The sequence below is a fragment of the Vespula pensylvanica genome, chromosome 14 (genome assembly GCF_014466175.1).
Source record: "Vespula pensylvanica isolate Volc-1 chromosome 14, ASM1446617v1, whole genome shotgun sequence".
NCBI lineage: Eukaryota > Metazoa > Arthropoda > Insecta > Hymenoptera > Vespidae > Vespula > Vespula pensylvanica.
Window position 1 is genome coordinate 2,659,334 of NC_057698.1, and position 15,853 is coordinate 2,675,186.

At 36.8% G+C, this 15,853-nt stretch overlaps 1 protein-coding gene across 1 annotated transcript in view; it reads right to left on the minus strand.

Annotated features, from left to right (window-relative positions):
• LOC122634074 (B-cell lymphoma/leukemia 11A) overlaps positions 1–15,480 on the minus strand; it is a 30,178-nt gene extending 14,698 nt beyond the window's left edge. Inside the window, exon 1 of the mRNA XM_043822646.1 lies at positions 15,299–15,480. Within this exon, the coding sequence (XP_043678581.1) occupies positions 15,299–15,335 (37 nt within the window). The 5' untranslated portion in view covers positions 15,336–15,480. The remainder of the gene's footprint in view (positions 1–15,298) is intronic.
• Between the last annotated feature and the right edge of the window lie 373 nt (positions 15,481–15,853).

Here is a 15,853-nt window from a genome sequence, read left to right on the forward strand (position 1 = left end):
TATAAAAAGATAGATATAGATAAAGATATATAAAGATAGTTGATATAAAGAAAGAAATAATCGATAAAAATTCGGGACACGCGAACGAATAGTGATTCTTACTTGTGAGGGAATACAAATAAAAAGAAAAAAAAAATTTGGGGAGAAAAGAGACAGATAGATTGATAGATAGGTAGATAGAAAGAGAGAGAAAAAGGGAAAGAGAACAAGAAAAAAGAAAAAAAAAGAGAGAAAGAGAAAGAGAGAGAGAAAGAGTAAAAATGACGAAAGAAAAAGATGGCCGTTTCGATCTCTGAATGGACCTTGGATCCGTTATTCGCCTACGATTCAAAAGCGCTCGGTTAGAAACAAGAGACGCGCGACCGGTCGTTAGCGACAATGGGCTTTTGTTTTTTCGGGGGCAGATGTTGGACCAAAACTCAGGAGAGCGACGGAACGGTACGACCGCTACTACCCTACGAACCGTCTAGGGTTGTAGATAAGTTATAAGATGTCCTCGAAGAAAGACACACCAAGAACGACTGCTATCTTATTCCTCATCTACTTTTTACTTTCTTCATGAGTAAATTAAACGAGATTTTCCTTTTTCCTTTCCATTCTTTTTTATTCTCACAAACGAATTTATAGTTTCATTGATATATCTTATACAAATTAGAATTAATAACTAAGTTAATATTATATATCATTTAAGTTTTGTTCTTAAGTTTTTAAATCAATTCATCGGATATTATCGGTGAATTATAATAATAAATTAAATAAGCAATTTATAATGATGATATAACAATTATATTTATATTATTTTGTAGGTATCATGTGTATTTAAATTATTGATTTATCAATTGAATAAGCAATTTTTAAAGATAAAGTGACAATAATATATGTAACATGTATATTAATATGGTTTCATAAAATTAATAAAAACATGTATATATTCAATGTTCGATATTAACAAAGAAATCAATATTTTGAAACTCTTATAGTACAAATCAAATACGTATATAAATTATTATATTTGTTAGACTTGTATTTACGCGCACAAAAAGAAAAAAAGAAATCAAGAAAGAGACATACACGTTATCTCGGTAATATAATCGATTCAAGTTTCGAAGCTTGAACAAAGTTACGACGTATGATAGTAAGAGGGTTGTGGTCTCTCTAATATATATATATATATATATATATATATATATATATATATATACACATATATATATAGAAATAAGAGAGTCAGTCGAATGCTCGTCGAAAAAGATAACATAAAAATCCAACATTGCCCGGCGAATGTAAGTTGGATTGCTTACAAATTGGTCCATACATCCGTAATGTCTCGATCACTTCTCCCTTATAGTGTGTAGACGAGAGAATGAGAGAAAAAGAAAAAAAAAGAGAAAGAAAGGGAGAGAGAAAGAGAAACAAAGAAGTCATAATTTCCATTCACGTATTGGGAATATCCAGAAAAACAAAATATCTCAAAGTTATTAACTTTCGTTATCACAAATTAACGCTTCAAAAAATAGAGATCAGATATATATAAATATATACACACACGCATACATATGTATATATATATTTTTTCTAACGAATTATTTCATATTTCCAACTTCATTAATCGCAATCAAATGTTCGAATAATTCGAATAACTCAATGACAAAATTTTAAGTGACAATAAATCTTTAGATGTTTTCTCTCTCTCTCTCTCTCTGTCTATCTTTTTTTTCCGTCATAAAAAATTTACGTAAAAAAGATAGTACAGTTACTCTCCTCTCCACTTCCCATCCTTTCCAACTACTCTTCTTCTCTATTCTAACGTTTCTAACGCACACGAGAATGCTCCTTCGTAGAATAGAAGAGATATCCCGATAACTTAGAGTACCTACCCACCGCAAAGATATCCCGAGGCAATGTCCTTGTTAGGACATCCGTCCCGTCAAAACGTCCAGAGGACACATCGAAGCAATTGAATTACGATCATCCCCAGGGCAAGCCCCAACCGTAACCAATAATTCCATTATCCATTAGTATTGGGTCGCACCAATTTCCTTCTACGAGTAGTATGATAGAGAAGAGAAGATAAGAAGAAGAAGAGGAGAAGGAGAAGAAGAAGAAGTAGGAATAGAAGGTTAAAGAAAAGAAGGATACGTGAAGTTTGTCGATCGAGAGAAAGACAACGTGGTTAAAAATGAGAATACCGAAGAAAAATTTTCAACGTTAAGATCTTCCGTGACATATCACCAATCGAATCAACGTCGAAAATAATATTTCTCGAAGAAAAATTCAAGCAAGCTTTTACCTTAACTCGTTAGTCTTCTTGTACGAGAGAATTGTATTCGTTCGTTTCGACAAATAAGAAATTTTATAAATCGAATTCATCGAGATTAATCGACGATTATTCGACGATTCGATTTGTTTTTTTTTTTTTTCTATCGCGAAATCTCTTCCAAAGTTTTTCCTTTTTATTCTTTTTTCTCACTTTTTTCGTTCACTTTTTTCCCTTTCTATTTTTTCTTCTTTTCAATTTTTCAGAAAGAATTATTGCAATTATTTCGAAATGTAGTAATTCGATATCAATTAATATAACCATGTGACATATTCTTTTCTGTATCTATTTATATAGAAATATACGAAGGATATTTAAATATCAAACGATTTAAAAATTCGAAAATTACAACGTACGTGTTTCTCACAGAGCAAGAATTGTAAGTAATTAAGCGAGTAAGTAAGTACATTGACCGTCGAATTAAATTCCAAATTAAAATTCCACCCAAGATCCCTCTATTTTTTTTTTTTATTATTAACGCCAGAAAAGGATATTTAAATATCTTTCGATTCTTTTAAAATCAAATCGATCAAAATTTAAGCAAACGAATATCGATTCGAAGTATCGAGTATAAGAAACTATTTGTTTAAAAAAGAAAAGAAAAAGAGAGAAAACAAAGAGAATAATATAAAAAAGGATAACTATTTCCCACACACACACACACACACACACACACACAAACGCGCAAACATATTGACAAACGCGTTTACCTTTGTCATCCGCCATTACGCGTCCTCTCGCGTATATAATTCGATCACACCGAGCACACAGGATTCACCGTTAGAGAAATTTACGACAATACTCTCTCGTATCCGTCGTCGTTCTTGTTCGACAACGACAATGAGAACAACGATAACAACAATAACAACAACAACAACAACAACAACAACAACAAGATCAACAACGACGACAACGACAACGACAACGATGCCGACGACGACGACGACGACGACGACGACGACGTAAATTAAAAATAAGAACGAATCTTCGATAGTCGTACTCGCATATATTCCTAAACGTTTTCATTATCAACATGGAGATCTGCTTTCGTCCATGCTCGGATGCTGACTGGAGCATCCATCGGAGACGCGTTTATAGGACCAACAGGACCCCGCCGCCGACAGGATATCAAAAGAATAGAAAGGACCTACCGCACCACGTGCGTCTATAATGGTGGGGGAAATTTTTATACCGAACGCCCCTCTTTTATATCTCTCTCACTCTTTCTTACGATCTCTCTGACCTTCTTTTTCTTCTCTCTTCTGTCTCTCTCTCTCTTTTTATCAACGAAACCCCTTAGTCCGTCGTTGGACTTTTCTCGTGGGGTGAAGAGTTTTTCGAGTTAACCCTTAGGCACGATCGTCCACCTTGTTGATCCTCTCTCTCTCTCTCTCTCTCTCTCTCTCTCTCTCTCTCTCTTTCTTTTTCTTACAAACGTATGTGCATCGTACAAAAGATCCAAAATGGCTACCACTCTTCCTTTCTCTTTCCTTTCTACGTGAAATGTTTTTTTCTTTCCCCTTACGAGTCCCTCTCTCTCTCTCTCTCTCTCTCTCTCTCTTTTTCTCCCCTTCTATGTATAGATACGTATATATGTATGTATATATAAAAAAGACAGGTCGGTCCGTTGATAGAAAAAAATAAAAAAAATAAAAAAAAAAAAATCGACCCGTTTGCTCGTAACCGTAAGCTTCATCTCGCAAAGAATCCCATCAATCCATCGGTGGTCCATCGACCTCATTCTCAAGAACTCCTTTCCTCCTTCTTTCTCCTCAGGTTTTTTTTTCTTTTCTCTCTCCCTTTCTCTCTCTCTCTCTCTCTCTCTCTTTTTTCTCTCTTTTTATTCTTGTTCCTCTTCCTTTTATTTTTTTTCTTCATCTTCTTCTTCTTCTTCTTCTTCTCTTTTCTTTTCCCTTTTCTTTTCTTTTCTTTTCGATCGAGAGAAGATTTTCTCGAATTTCCTTATTCGATCCTTTGATCGAACAATTCTCTTACGACCTTCTCCGATCGCAAACATAAAACCTAACGGGACTCTTTCATAAAAATAATACGGTTTTCTTATTCAGTATAGGCTTTCCTTTCATTACTTTTCAAGTATGCGTATGATCGATCATTTCAACGTTAACAGCTCTTGTAACTAAGGACGAAACTCGATTAAATAACAATAAAATTCATCGTAATTTATTCGAACTTTTAAAAAATCTACACATAACTCCTCGTAGATAATTAAAAGATATTAAGTATTTACATAGATGTATGTATGCGTACCGTGTCTTTTTTATTATTATTCGAGTATACGTGTGATCGATCGTTTTAACGTTATGTTTACAACTCTTGTAACTAAGTAACAAACCTCGTATTTAATAACGATAGAAAATTCGTCGTAATTCGTATTTATTCTGCGAACATATTTAATAACCTGCATACATATAATTCTTCGTGGATAATTGAAAGATATTAAGTACTTACGTACGTATGTACCTATATACAAGTTAAATCAATCATTACACGTACTTTATTTATCGAGAAACGTTTAAACGCGAGTAACTGACGAACCCGGTAAATGTAGTCAGTTAAGAATGGAAAAAGAGAAAATTTAATATAAAGTGTGGGATTCTCTTGGGTACACAGTAAAGTAAGAAAACCAGCAACGATCACTTTTCTACCGGGCAGTTATGAGAAATATGAAATCTGGTTCTCACGCGTTCTCAATGAGGTACGCGTTGTCTCTCATTCTATCTTTTTCCCTATCTATCTTTCTTTCTCTATCTTTCTCACTCGCTCTCCAGTCGCCCCACATGCGTATCGTGGGAGGATCTCGAAGTCCCGGGAGTCCCTTTGTGAGTCGACCGGCAGGACATTGTCCATTGAGAAACGGCCAAACAGGTCCTAGAGAGTTGACCTGTCCCTTTTCAGGGCACTCCTTTCAAGGAAAACCCCTTTCCTGATTTCTTCCTTTCTTCCTTTCTTTTTTTCTATTTTTCTTTTCTTTCTCTCTCTCTCTCTCTCTCTATCTTTGCTTCTTCCTCCTTCTCCACCTTCTCCTCGATCTCTCCATCCTTTCTTTTTCATCAAAATAAATCATGTGGGTTACAGTTATAGTCAACTATAGAGAGTTTCTACTACAGCTGCCTCTAGTAGCACGCTGTTGCTTCTACTCGGACAGAGACGACGTGTCACTCGCGAGCATCGCGAATTTACCTTAAATCCTGACGTTTCTCCATTCCCTTCTCAAACTTTAACAGTCTGGACATATGTCTGCCCTTAAATTTCGTGGGATCGAATCGTCCAAGCGAGAATTTACTATGAATCTCTTCTTGTTGTGCAATATATATATATATATATATATATATATATATATATGTATTTTTTATTGTTGTCAAAAGTTATTCCCGATTTTTCACGAATAACTTTTGGAAGAGTCGACTCTCTCGATTCAAGAGTTAAATCGGTACATCGCATATATGGTTCTGTCTACTCTTTTTACATGCTTCAAGAGAGAGATAGATAGAGAGAGAGAGAGAGAAAGAGAGAGAGAGAGAAAGAGAGAGAGAGAGAAAGAGAGAGAGAGAGATAGATAGATATACGTAGTTTGAGCTATGGTTACGCAGTTGTATCGTCGACAATGACCGAAAAACAAACAGCGAACGAAACCAGTGGTACTGCAGAACCAACAGAATCGCCAATGGAAAATGCAGCGAGTCGAGAACTCAAAGTGGCTTTGTATTGTCCGGCATCGCGATACTTCTCTCTCTCTCTCTCTCTTTCTCTCTCTCTTTATTTATCTATCTCTCTCTATCTCTCTTTGGTAACGGGCTCGTTCTCGTACTGGTTAATTAGAAACTTCCATGGCAAAGAGGGAAACAGGGGAGGTGGTAGGGACTGGCTTCGTTGTTACATTATTCAAAACGTCCCCCGCGCGAAACTCTGCAATGTTCATGCCGCAAAACATCCGAATGCAAACTTTTGACAACGTGATATCACGTGAGAGAGAAAGAGAGAGAGAGAGAGAGAGAGAGAGAGAGAGAGAAAGAGAAGTGCCGAAGCGTGTCACGCGAAATAATTAACGATCGCGCAAAATTTTCTCGAGCGAAAGGAGAAACAACATTGGTTTGCCCGTTTCTATCCATCGTTCGTCAGAGTTTATTGAGATTCGTATAGAGTTTAGAAAGAGAAGAAGCTTAGTCGTTTACATCGAAATTCTCCATATATATATGCGTGTGTCTGTATGTGTGTACATATATATATATATATATGTATATATATACATATGTATGCATTGAGAAAGAGAAGACGCACGTGAGATGCGTGGGAGGTCGCGAGAAAACGACCCTCGTAAATCGCTCTTAGCGTTTCGTCGCTCCCGTTTTACAAAGCAAACGCAAAAGTACCCTTTGTTACGCTTCAATCGTTAACATTTATGATCGATCATTGCCTTAACCCACTGTGATTCATCACCGTAACTATATTGAATCGATTTTCTTCGACTAATCTCGATTGTAACGTTTATTTGTTCACGAAGATATCATTGTTTCATCGTTATTTAATATCACTCTTCTTGTCGGATTAATAAAATCGTCGATATATCTTCTTTCATGATGTCTATTTTAAACATTTAAAAAACGGAGAAAATCTTCCTTTTCTCTTATTTTTCTTTTCTTTTTTTTTTTTTTTTTGTTATACCTAAATCTCGCCTAAGATCTTAAAGTTGCGATCAATAAAAGAATATAAGAAAAAAGAAAATGTCGAGTTTTTTAAACTTATATTTCGTAATCTTATTATCGGTAATAAAAAATTAAGATTTTTTTTTCATATTCTATTAAGAACGTTCATTAAGATTTACAAGAAGTATGAATTTTATTCTATTAATACGCCATATTTAACGATCTCTCTTTCTCCCTCTCCTTTTCTTTCTTTCACGCGTCAATATAAAATCCTGTGTATAAAAAACTCCTGACCCCCAACTTTTTTTTCTTTCTCTCTAACAACCATTTCAATATCCCGCCGAGTAGACCCCCTGCAATGATTAGAAGTCTTGGATTGGTCCGATCCTGACAAAGGAAGTACTCTCGAAACTCGATCGATTTTTTTCTTTTTTTTCTTTTTATTTTTTCTAAAAAAAGAAAACAACAGGGAACGTCCCGCTGAGCGATTTTGTCGTTTCTGACCAATCAAAAAGAGTCTCTTTCTCGCTCTTTCTCCTTCTCTTACTCTTTGTGCCATTTGGAGAACGCTTAGAGCCACCATCTTGTTTCATTTCCGGGTCAGCAATGTCGACCGGACGTGACTTCTACGATCATCGACTCGTTCATTTCTCCTTCTCTATTTCTCTCTTTCTATCCTTCTTTAGCTTTGTCTCTTTTTTTTGTCTATCTTTCAATCTTTTTTTTTCTTAATCTCCTTGGTGCCATCTCATCGAAACCTTTCTTAACTAGAACCGACCTTCTCAAAGCAAATATCCTGCGCTTGACTTATTCGTTCGAGTCGAAAATCGCGTTTAAAATCGTCACATCCCTTTCCGGTGTATTCGCGATCTTTTTGATTCAAGTATCACCGTTAAAAAGAAAAAGAAGAAGAAAAAGAAAAAGAAAAAGAAAAACGGAAAGACGGAGAAATAGAATGAACGAAGTAAGTAGTCGTCGAATAGTCATCCATTTTTAAAAAATCAGAGTAGTTCGGAAAGAATTTCGAGTATCTGTCTATCTCATTCTAGTTTTCTCGAACGTACGAAAACTTTTCGATGGGAGGGAGTAAGATCTTGCAAAGACAATATCTCTCTCTCTTCCTCGGTTAAGTATACTTTTTAGATACTTCCCGAGTAAATATGACTTTCTCAAGGTCTCCTACTCGTTGCAACGAACCAAAGAGAATGAGAAAGAAAGATAGAAAGAGAAAGAAAGAGAAAGAATGAAAGAAAGAAAGAAAGAAGGAGAAAGAGAGAGAGAGAAAGAGAGAAAAGCCAACGAACTCTGGCTTGATATCGAACCTACGACTCTCGCGTGAAAAATAATCTTCAAGGACGTGGTAGCATTATGTTTGCGGAGGAGGAGTAGGAGGAAGGTATATACCTTTTTCTTTTTAATTACGTACTTCCGACAGGGACCGCGAGAGTTTCCCATTAAGAGAAGGAAAAAGAGGAAGAAGAAGAAATAAAAGAAGTAGAAGTAAAAGTAGAAGAAGATGATGATGATGATGATGATGATGATGATGATGATGATGATAACGATGACGATGATGATGACGATGATAACGATGATGATGATGACGATGATGATGGTGATGATGATGATGACGATGATCAGAGAGAAAGAAAAAGAGAAAGAAGGGAAGAAGAAGAGAAGGAGAAAGAAAAGGAAGAAGAAGAAGGAAAATAGTGGTAAGGGAAGTTTCCGCAAAGTACCCTGACTCTCTTGAAGAAGCAACATTACTCACGAATTCCAAAGGTTGGTAGGTTCGGAGTAGTGAAAATCTAAAAACGGTCACGGTCCTCCCTATTCCCCTGAACTTGGTAGCTTCTATAATCGTATTTATAGAAGTACCTAAACGCGCGCTAGCTAGGTGCCACGTAGTAGTACGACTTGGCCACGTGCTTTACATACGCCCTCTCCTGGGACATTACATTATAACGGGTGACCAAGAGGAAAGGAATCTTTCTAATATAAGTAAACGTTTAGAACATCTCTTTTTTTACAAGATATATCCTATATATCATTTATATATGTACGTATTAGCGCGTATGCGTATATAATAATTTGAAGATGATTTAAAAAAAATTGTTAACGATTTTTAAATATAAATTTGTTTTAAATAACTTCAAGGATAAATTATTGACAAAAATTAACAACGTTATTTATCGATCATATCTATAAAGATAATTTAGGCTCGAGTTAATATCCTCGATTAACTTCCGATCATTAACATAAATTTTCGAATGCTTTAAAGGATTAGTTAACGTTAATAGGGTAGAGAAAAGACACCTTGCTTTGCTTTCCTTTCCCTTGCTTTGATTTCCTTTACTTCGAGTGACCCTCGGTGAACGACAGACAGGTCATCAGGTAAGAAAAGTGGACTCAAGAAGGGAGAGAAAGAAAGAGAGAATGTGTTGTTGCACCTTATTTCACAGAGAGAAGAAGAGTATAGATCGAAATGACCCTTGGTCAGGTAGTCGATGGAGGATAGCTGGCTAAACCCCTCCGACAAGTGAACACCCGACAAAGCGTATAATAATACGAGTAGATTATCGCTACGAAAGGTGTTCACACCTTAGAAGGAGGGTCTCGGACAATGCTGGACAATGGACCAGGAAACCGACACTGCAAACAACATAAATTTTCTTTACGCCTTACCTCCTTACACTCTTCGACTATCTTTTTCTATTTTTCTCTCTGTTTCTCTTTCTCTCTCTCTCTTTTTCTTTCTATCTTTCTCTCGTCTTGTATTCCCTAGTTTATCTTCTTCCTCTTTTTTTCTCCCTTTCCTTTTTTCAAGTTTACACTCGTTATTCGGCCCTTTGTCACGGTCAAAGATAGTTTCTAAAGGAATACAGTCGAGTTTGTATAAATCCATTAGTCCGAAGAAAAGCACCGCGTGTCTAAGTTATTATATTCTCTTTAGAATATGAACAAGAAATAAATCTATCTTGCTCTCTCTTTCTCTCTCGTTTTCCTCCTTGATCGAGAAGAGGAGTAAATTAATAGAAAGGTGAATGAAACGGACGGAATCATATTTTAACGTCGTTCAATTCTTTATCTCTATCTCTCCTTGTTTTTTCTTTTTTTCTGTATTTTTTTTCTCTTTCCCTTTTCGTCCTTTTTTTCTTTTTTTATCGAACGTCTTAATAATACAAGATCCTTTTAATGTTATTAATTGGATAGAAAATTCGTCCGTGTTAAATCCTTTTTAAGGGGGATACCCAGATCGTACAAAGGGCAATAAGAACACTAACTCGAAGAGATTCGCGAACGTATCGCAGACGACATCGTATTTCAGTTGAAATTGCCCACCGGCAGATTGGACGGACGATATACAGCCCACTACCAACAACGTGATAGAAAGAGATAAAACGAAGAGAGAGAAGGGGAAAGAGAAAGAGAGAGAGAGAGAAAGAGAGAGAGAATCGTATCGACGTCGTCGTTATCCTTGTTCGTCCTGCCACAAGAAAGAGACAAGGATTTAAGGAACATCCTAAGACCTATGAACGATTTAATGTCTTCCGTTTACTTGTATTCACTACTTCCTGATTTACACCGATTCATTAATTGCACGTTTAATTATCCTTTTCCTTTTTTTTTTTTTTTTATTTTTTATGAACACGTCCTCGACGATCGTTAACGAGCGTAATCGTGCATTCGCGCGCATCAAATACGATTTACGCAATAATTTCTTATGAAAATATAAAAATTGCGTCAATCGTTGCGTCGTTATAATATTGTTTACTTTTTGTTGAGTAACATTTTTTTGCATAATATTGATATTATCTGCTTTCCTTCGTATCGTTTATTATTTTTACATTAACGATTCGAATTCGATCGTACACGAAATATAATCGTTGAAACGCATTACAACACTTTGAGTGTATAGTCAACCCGTTAATGTTGCGTGGATAATGGGAGAAAGAAAAGAAAAAAAAAAGGAAAAGAGAAAGAAAAGGAAAAAGAAAAGGAAGATAAAGACGGATCTAATCGTTCGCGGTTATTATATAAAAAAACGACGAGGTATATTAATTATGAATAATTTATGAATGACGTATAAGAAAAGGGTTTGAATAGGGGCTCGAAGTAAGTTTATAGCCCTTTTCCTTACGATGAAAGCTGGCGCCATCTCCTGGATAAGATGACAAGCAACGGATGCGTCGATTTAATTTTAAAAAACGAAAAAACTAAAGAGAAGAAACGAATAAATCATTCTTAAACCTTTCCTCTTTTATCACTTTCTTCGTTTTTTTTTTCTCTCTCTTTGCTCGAAAGAATTGGAAATATTTCTTGAAAAATTTTTTACGCGAAGAATACGGAAGAAAATCTTGAAAGACCTTAGCGTTAAAAAGTCGTAATTATTCGATAGAAACGATCTTTCATCGTGCTTTTCGTCGTTAGATTGATAATAAAAAAAGAAAAAAAAAAAGAAAAGAAAAAGAAACGAAAAAAAGAGAGAAGTTTGATTCGGTGGCTCGTGACTCCTGATCGCGTCGACACGACTCGTTTTACCTGGTCGCGTGCTGGACCCTTGGAGAAGGGAGATAGACACTCCTCACTCTCTCCATGAAAAGAGAAAGAGAAAAAGAAGAAGGAGAGAGAGAGAGAGAGAGAGGAAAGAGAAGAGATAAAGGAAGATGAAGAGAAAAAGGGTTCGCCACGCGCCTAGCGCCCTAAAGGTTAATCTAAGGAATCAAATCAAAGTACTTTTTTGTCGGGTCTCTTCTCTCACAGTAAAGGAAGACCAATAAAGAAAGACAGAGATATAGAGATAGAAGGAAGCGATGGAACGTAGAGAAAAGAAGGATAGAATATACGTAAGATAGTTAGAGAGAAAGAGAGAAAAGAAGAGAGACGAACAGAGAGAGAGAGAGAGAGAGAGATATACAGACAAGGTGAAGAAGGGCTTCCGACGGGTCGCATCAAAGACAATATTTAACAGACACGCAGATAGAAAACGCGCATATGCCGCGCACGTGCCGACAGGGGCAAGTAAAACGTACTTTGTTTGCTAAATAACATCCTCGTGAGTACCTCCAGTCGATCATGGTGCTATGTAACTCCTAGAAAAGCTTTGGAGAATACCGCGACGAGCTTCAGAGCTATATTATATCTAATATGTATGTATATATGCATGTTGTATGTATGTATGTATGTATGTATGTATATATATGTGATATGCGGGTATAATTGCGAACGATAAATGAGTCATGTGTTTTCGAATAAACGAGATAAGAGTCTATATCTCTGTCTCTCTCTCTTTTTTATTACTCGAGGTTATGAAAGTTATAACAGAAAAAATCGAAAGAAATTTCGTCGATCGTTTAACAATTTTTCTACTTATTATCATATAAATGTTTATATTATGTGTCGTGTTTGTATATGTGTGTGTATGTATATAGATGAGTGTACGTATTTGTCTATAGGTAAACGTGATTGTAAGGTACATAAAGGTCGTTGTTTTCCTTTCCAGGAAGAGACCTTCTCGCGTTAGTAAACATAGTATTTAAAGTTTCGACATTGATAGGCGAACGCTAGAATCGTACAGACGTGTCCGACGCGTTTATCCATCGGACACGACGAGTAACGAACGAAGAAACTATTAAGACATACGTATATATATATATATATATATATATATATATATATATATATTTATAAGAAATAGAAATTTACGTAGTAGAAGAAATTCCTAATACATACTTACCTCGTCGATAAGAAAATAGAAGTATCCTAGTTTTGTCGATTTCTCCTCTATTATATCATCGTCCTAAGATCGTCCTAGAGATCTTCGAAATATTTCAACGATATCATTCAAACAGACCGACAAACTTGGATGTCACGAGATTATAATACAATATACACTCATCCTGTTACATATATACCTATATGTTACTATATATATACAAATAGATATAGATATATCAGTCATTAACTACGCAATTGTATTAATTAGATAACAACAAAACTAAGTACATCGAGCACCGCAAAAATGAAGAAAGATATTTTCTTTTCTTTCTTTTTTTAATCTCTCTCTCTCTCTCTCTCTCTCTCTCTCCCCCTCTCTCTCTCTCTCTATTTCTTCCATTTTCAAAAATATTCTCAATCGAAACGCAGATTGAAATAGATTAGACGTAATTTCGCATGAACAACCCGAACGAACAAGACGAAATCTCTAATTAACCCTTACTCGTAAGAAAGAAGTATGTATGGATGATGGCCGAGCGATTGGCGACAGGTGATTGAGTTTTAAGGGGATGCTGACCGATATCAGCAAAAGAAAGCAAACGTTACGAGAAAGATTCTGATATCTTTTCGCGGCGGCGTCATCGCGCGAACTAAAGAATATCGCAGTTGTAATTAAGAAAACGGAGCCGGCGCCGGCGACGACGCCGCCGTAGTCGTAGCCGTCGCGAGAGAAACCGAGGGGTTATAGGGGCGAGGGGGAGGTGGAAACGAGGGTCGGTTTAGCCCCGTGGAGAAGGAGGAAGAGGATATCGGGCGTAGGAGGGAGGGGGTGCGAGTAACGGGGATGGGGGCGGAGGCGGCCGAGGAAGGTCGGGGGTGGGGTGGTGGTGGTTGGTTGCTTCCTCCTACGCGAAACGGCGGGGGTGGAAAAGTCTGTGAAAAACGCGCGCATGACAATACCAACCCCCTCCCTCCACCCCACCAAAAGCCGGCTCCTTCCTTCGTCTCTTTCTTTCTTTCGTTTTTCTTTCTTTCTTTCTTTCTTTCTTTCTTTTTCTTTCTTTCTCTTTCTTTAACCCCTACAACCCTACTCCTCTCCGTACTCGCTACCACCACCATTCTCCTCCCCCTCCTCCACCCTCCACCTACTCTTCTCCTCATCCTATTTCTTCTCCTTCTTCTTTCTGGAACGAAGGTCGGCATCGGGGCTGCCGGCTGACTAATTAAAAATTCAACCGAAGAGTTAACCGAAGACGTTGCCCTTACATCTCTCTTTCTTTCTCTCTCTTTCTCTCTATCTTTTGCTCCTTTTTTTACTGTTTTCTCTCTCTCTCTCTCTCTCTCTCTCTCTCTCTCTCTCTCTCTGTTTTTCCTTCTTTTTACAATCTCTCGAGATTCTTTCCCGAGCTTCGACTTACTCCGTTTTCCCTCTTTGATTTCCAAGCTCGCGCCACGCGACCACGGATCACCTTCATTGTTTTCCTTTCTCCTTTCTTTTTTTTTTGCTTTATATTTTTTCTTCCTCCTCTTCCTTTTCTTTTTATATTCTTCTTTTTTTTTGTTCATCTTCTCTCTCTCTCTCTCTCTCTCTCTCTCTCTCTCTCTTTCTCTTTCTTATTTATTCTCTTCGTCTTTCTTTACTCTAGTTCGAAAAGGAGGATAGAACTAACGTCTGTTTAACACGCCACAAAACGAGAAGAGATACTTTTCTATTCTCCGTCGTCCTCTCTTTGAGATCTTTATTTCTTTTCTTTATTATTTTCCCTTGTGTTCCGTTTTGTTTTATTTCATTTATTCCCTTTTTTTATTCATTTATTATTATCATCATTATTATTGTTATTCCTATTATTATTAGTATTATTATTACTATTACTATTACTATTATTATTATTATTATTATTATTATTATTAGTGTTAGTATTAATTTTAAGATTCGAATTAATAAAAATCGGAATGCTCGAAACATCGTTGTGAATTTTTAGTCGATTATAATCTCGACTCGAAAGAATATACCTCTACTCGTTGGATTAATCTAGTTACATCGTGTCTAACTTTTTATTCGAGAATCTCTTGGTTACGGGAGGCAGAAAAGGCGGGTAGAATGGTGAAAGCACGTGGACCGCCTTGACATGAAACTTGTGAAATTCGGAATTGTTGATCGCCATTTTTTTCCTTTCGTTTTTCAAACGAAATTGTTCCAACGTAAAAGAGATCGTACCTACTTAAACGTATTCTCGCAAAAATTATTCGAATATCCTACTTAAGGAAATTTTTATCCTTCACTGTTTACATTTTTTATTTCTTTTTTTTTGCACGTAAGAAAGAAAGAATAAGAGAGAAAAAGAAAGAAAGAAAGAAAGAAAGAAACAAGGAGAGAGAGAGAGAGAGAGAGAGAGAGACAGAGATAAGAAGGACATAAACAAAGATAAAAAGTAATCACAAGGAAAGAATCGCGAAGTAGCGACGGTAGAAGAAGAAAAGTAACAAACGGCGGAGAATTCGTAAAAGTAATTTCGTAAGAATAATATAAGGAAAGAAAAGAAAAGAAAAGAAAAGAAAAAGAATTGAAAAAAGAGAGAAAGAAGATAGGAGGGGGACTCACCTTGCGCGATCCTGACCGCGGGCATTTTGATCCTCATGGTGCCGACGTCGTCGTTCCTCGTCCGGATCCGTGTTGCACTTCCAAGGTGGTTTCCTCAGTGAGGACCGAGGAGGGACGAACGACGGATTGGACGACGACGACGAGGAAGAGGATGTTGTCCTTCCTCCTCCTCCTCCTCCTCCTCCTCCTCCTCCTCCTCCTCCTCCTCCTCCTCCTCCTCCTCCTCCTCCTCTTCTTCTTCTTCTTCTTCTTCTCCTCTTTCTCTCCTCACTTTTCTCTTTCGACGAGGATGATAAAGGGGAGGGAGAGAGGAGGGAAAAAAAAAGACGACGATAACGAATGAGCGTTGACGAAGAAGCGGAAGAAGAGGAATAAGAAGAATAATAAGAAGAATAATAAGAATAAGAATAAGATGAAAAAGGAGAAGAGAAGGGAGGGTAAGGGGGAAAAAAAAAAGTCCTCGTAGAGACACTTCACGTTTCAACGTCCTCCGTTTGTCTACTTGTTGTTATTGTTGTTATCGGTAACGTTTAACCCTCACCTCCTCTTCCTTCC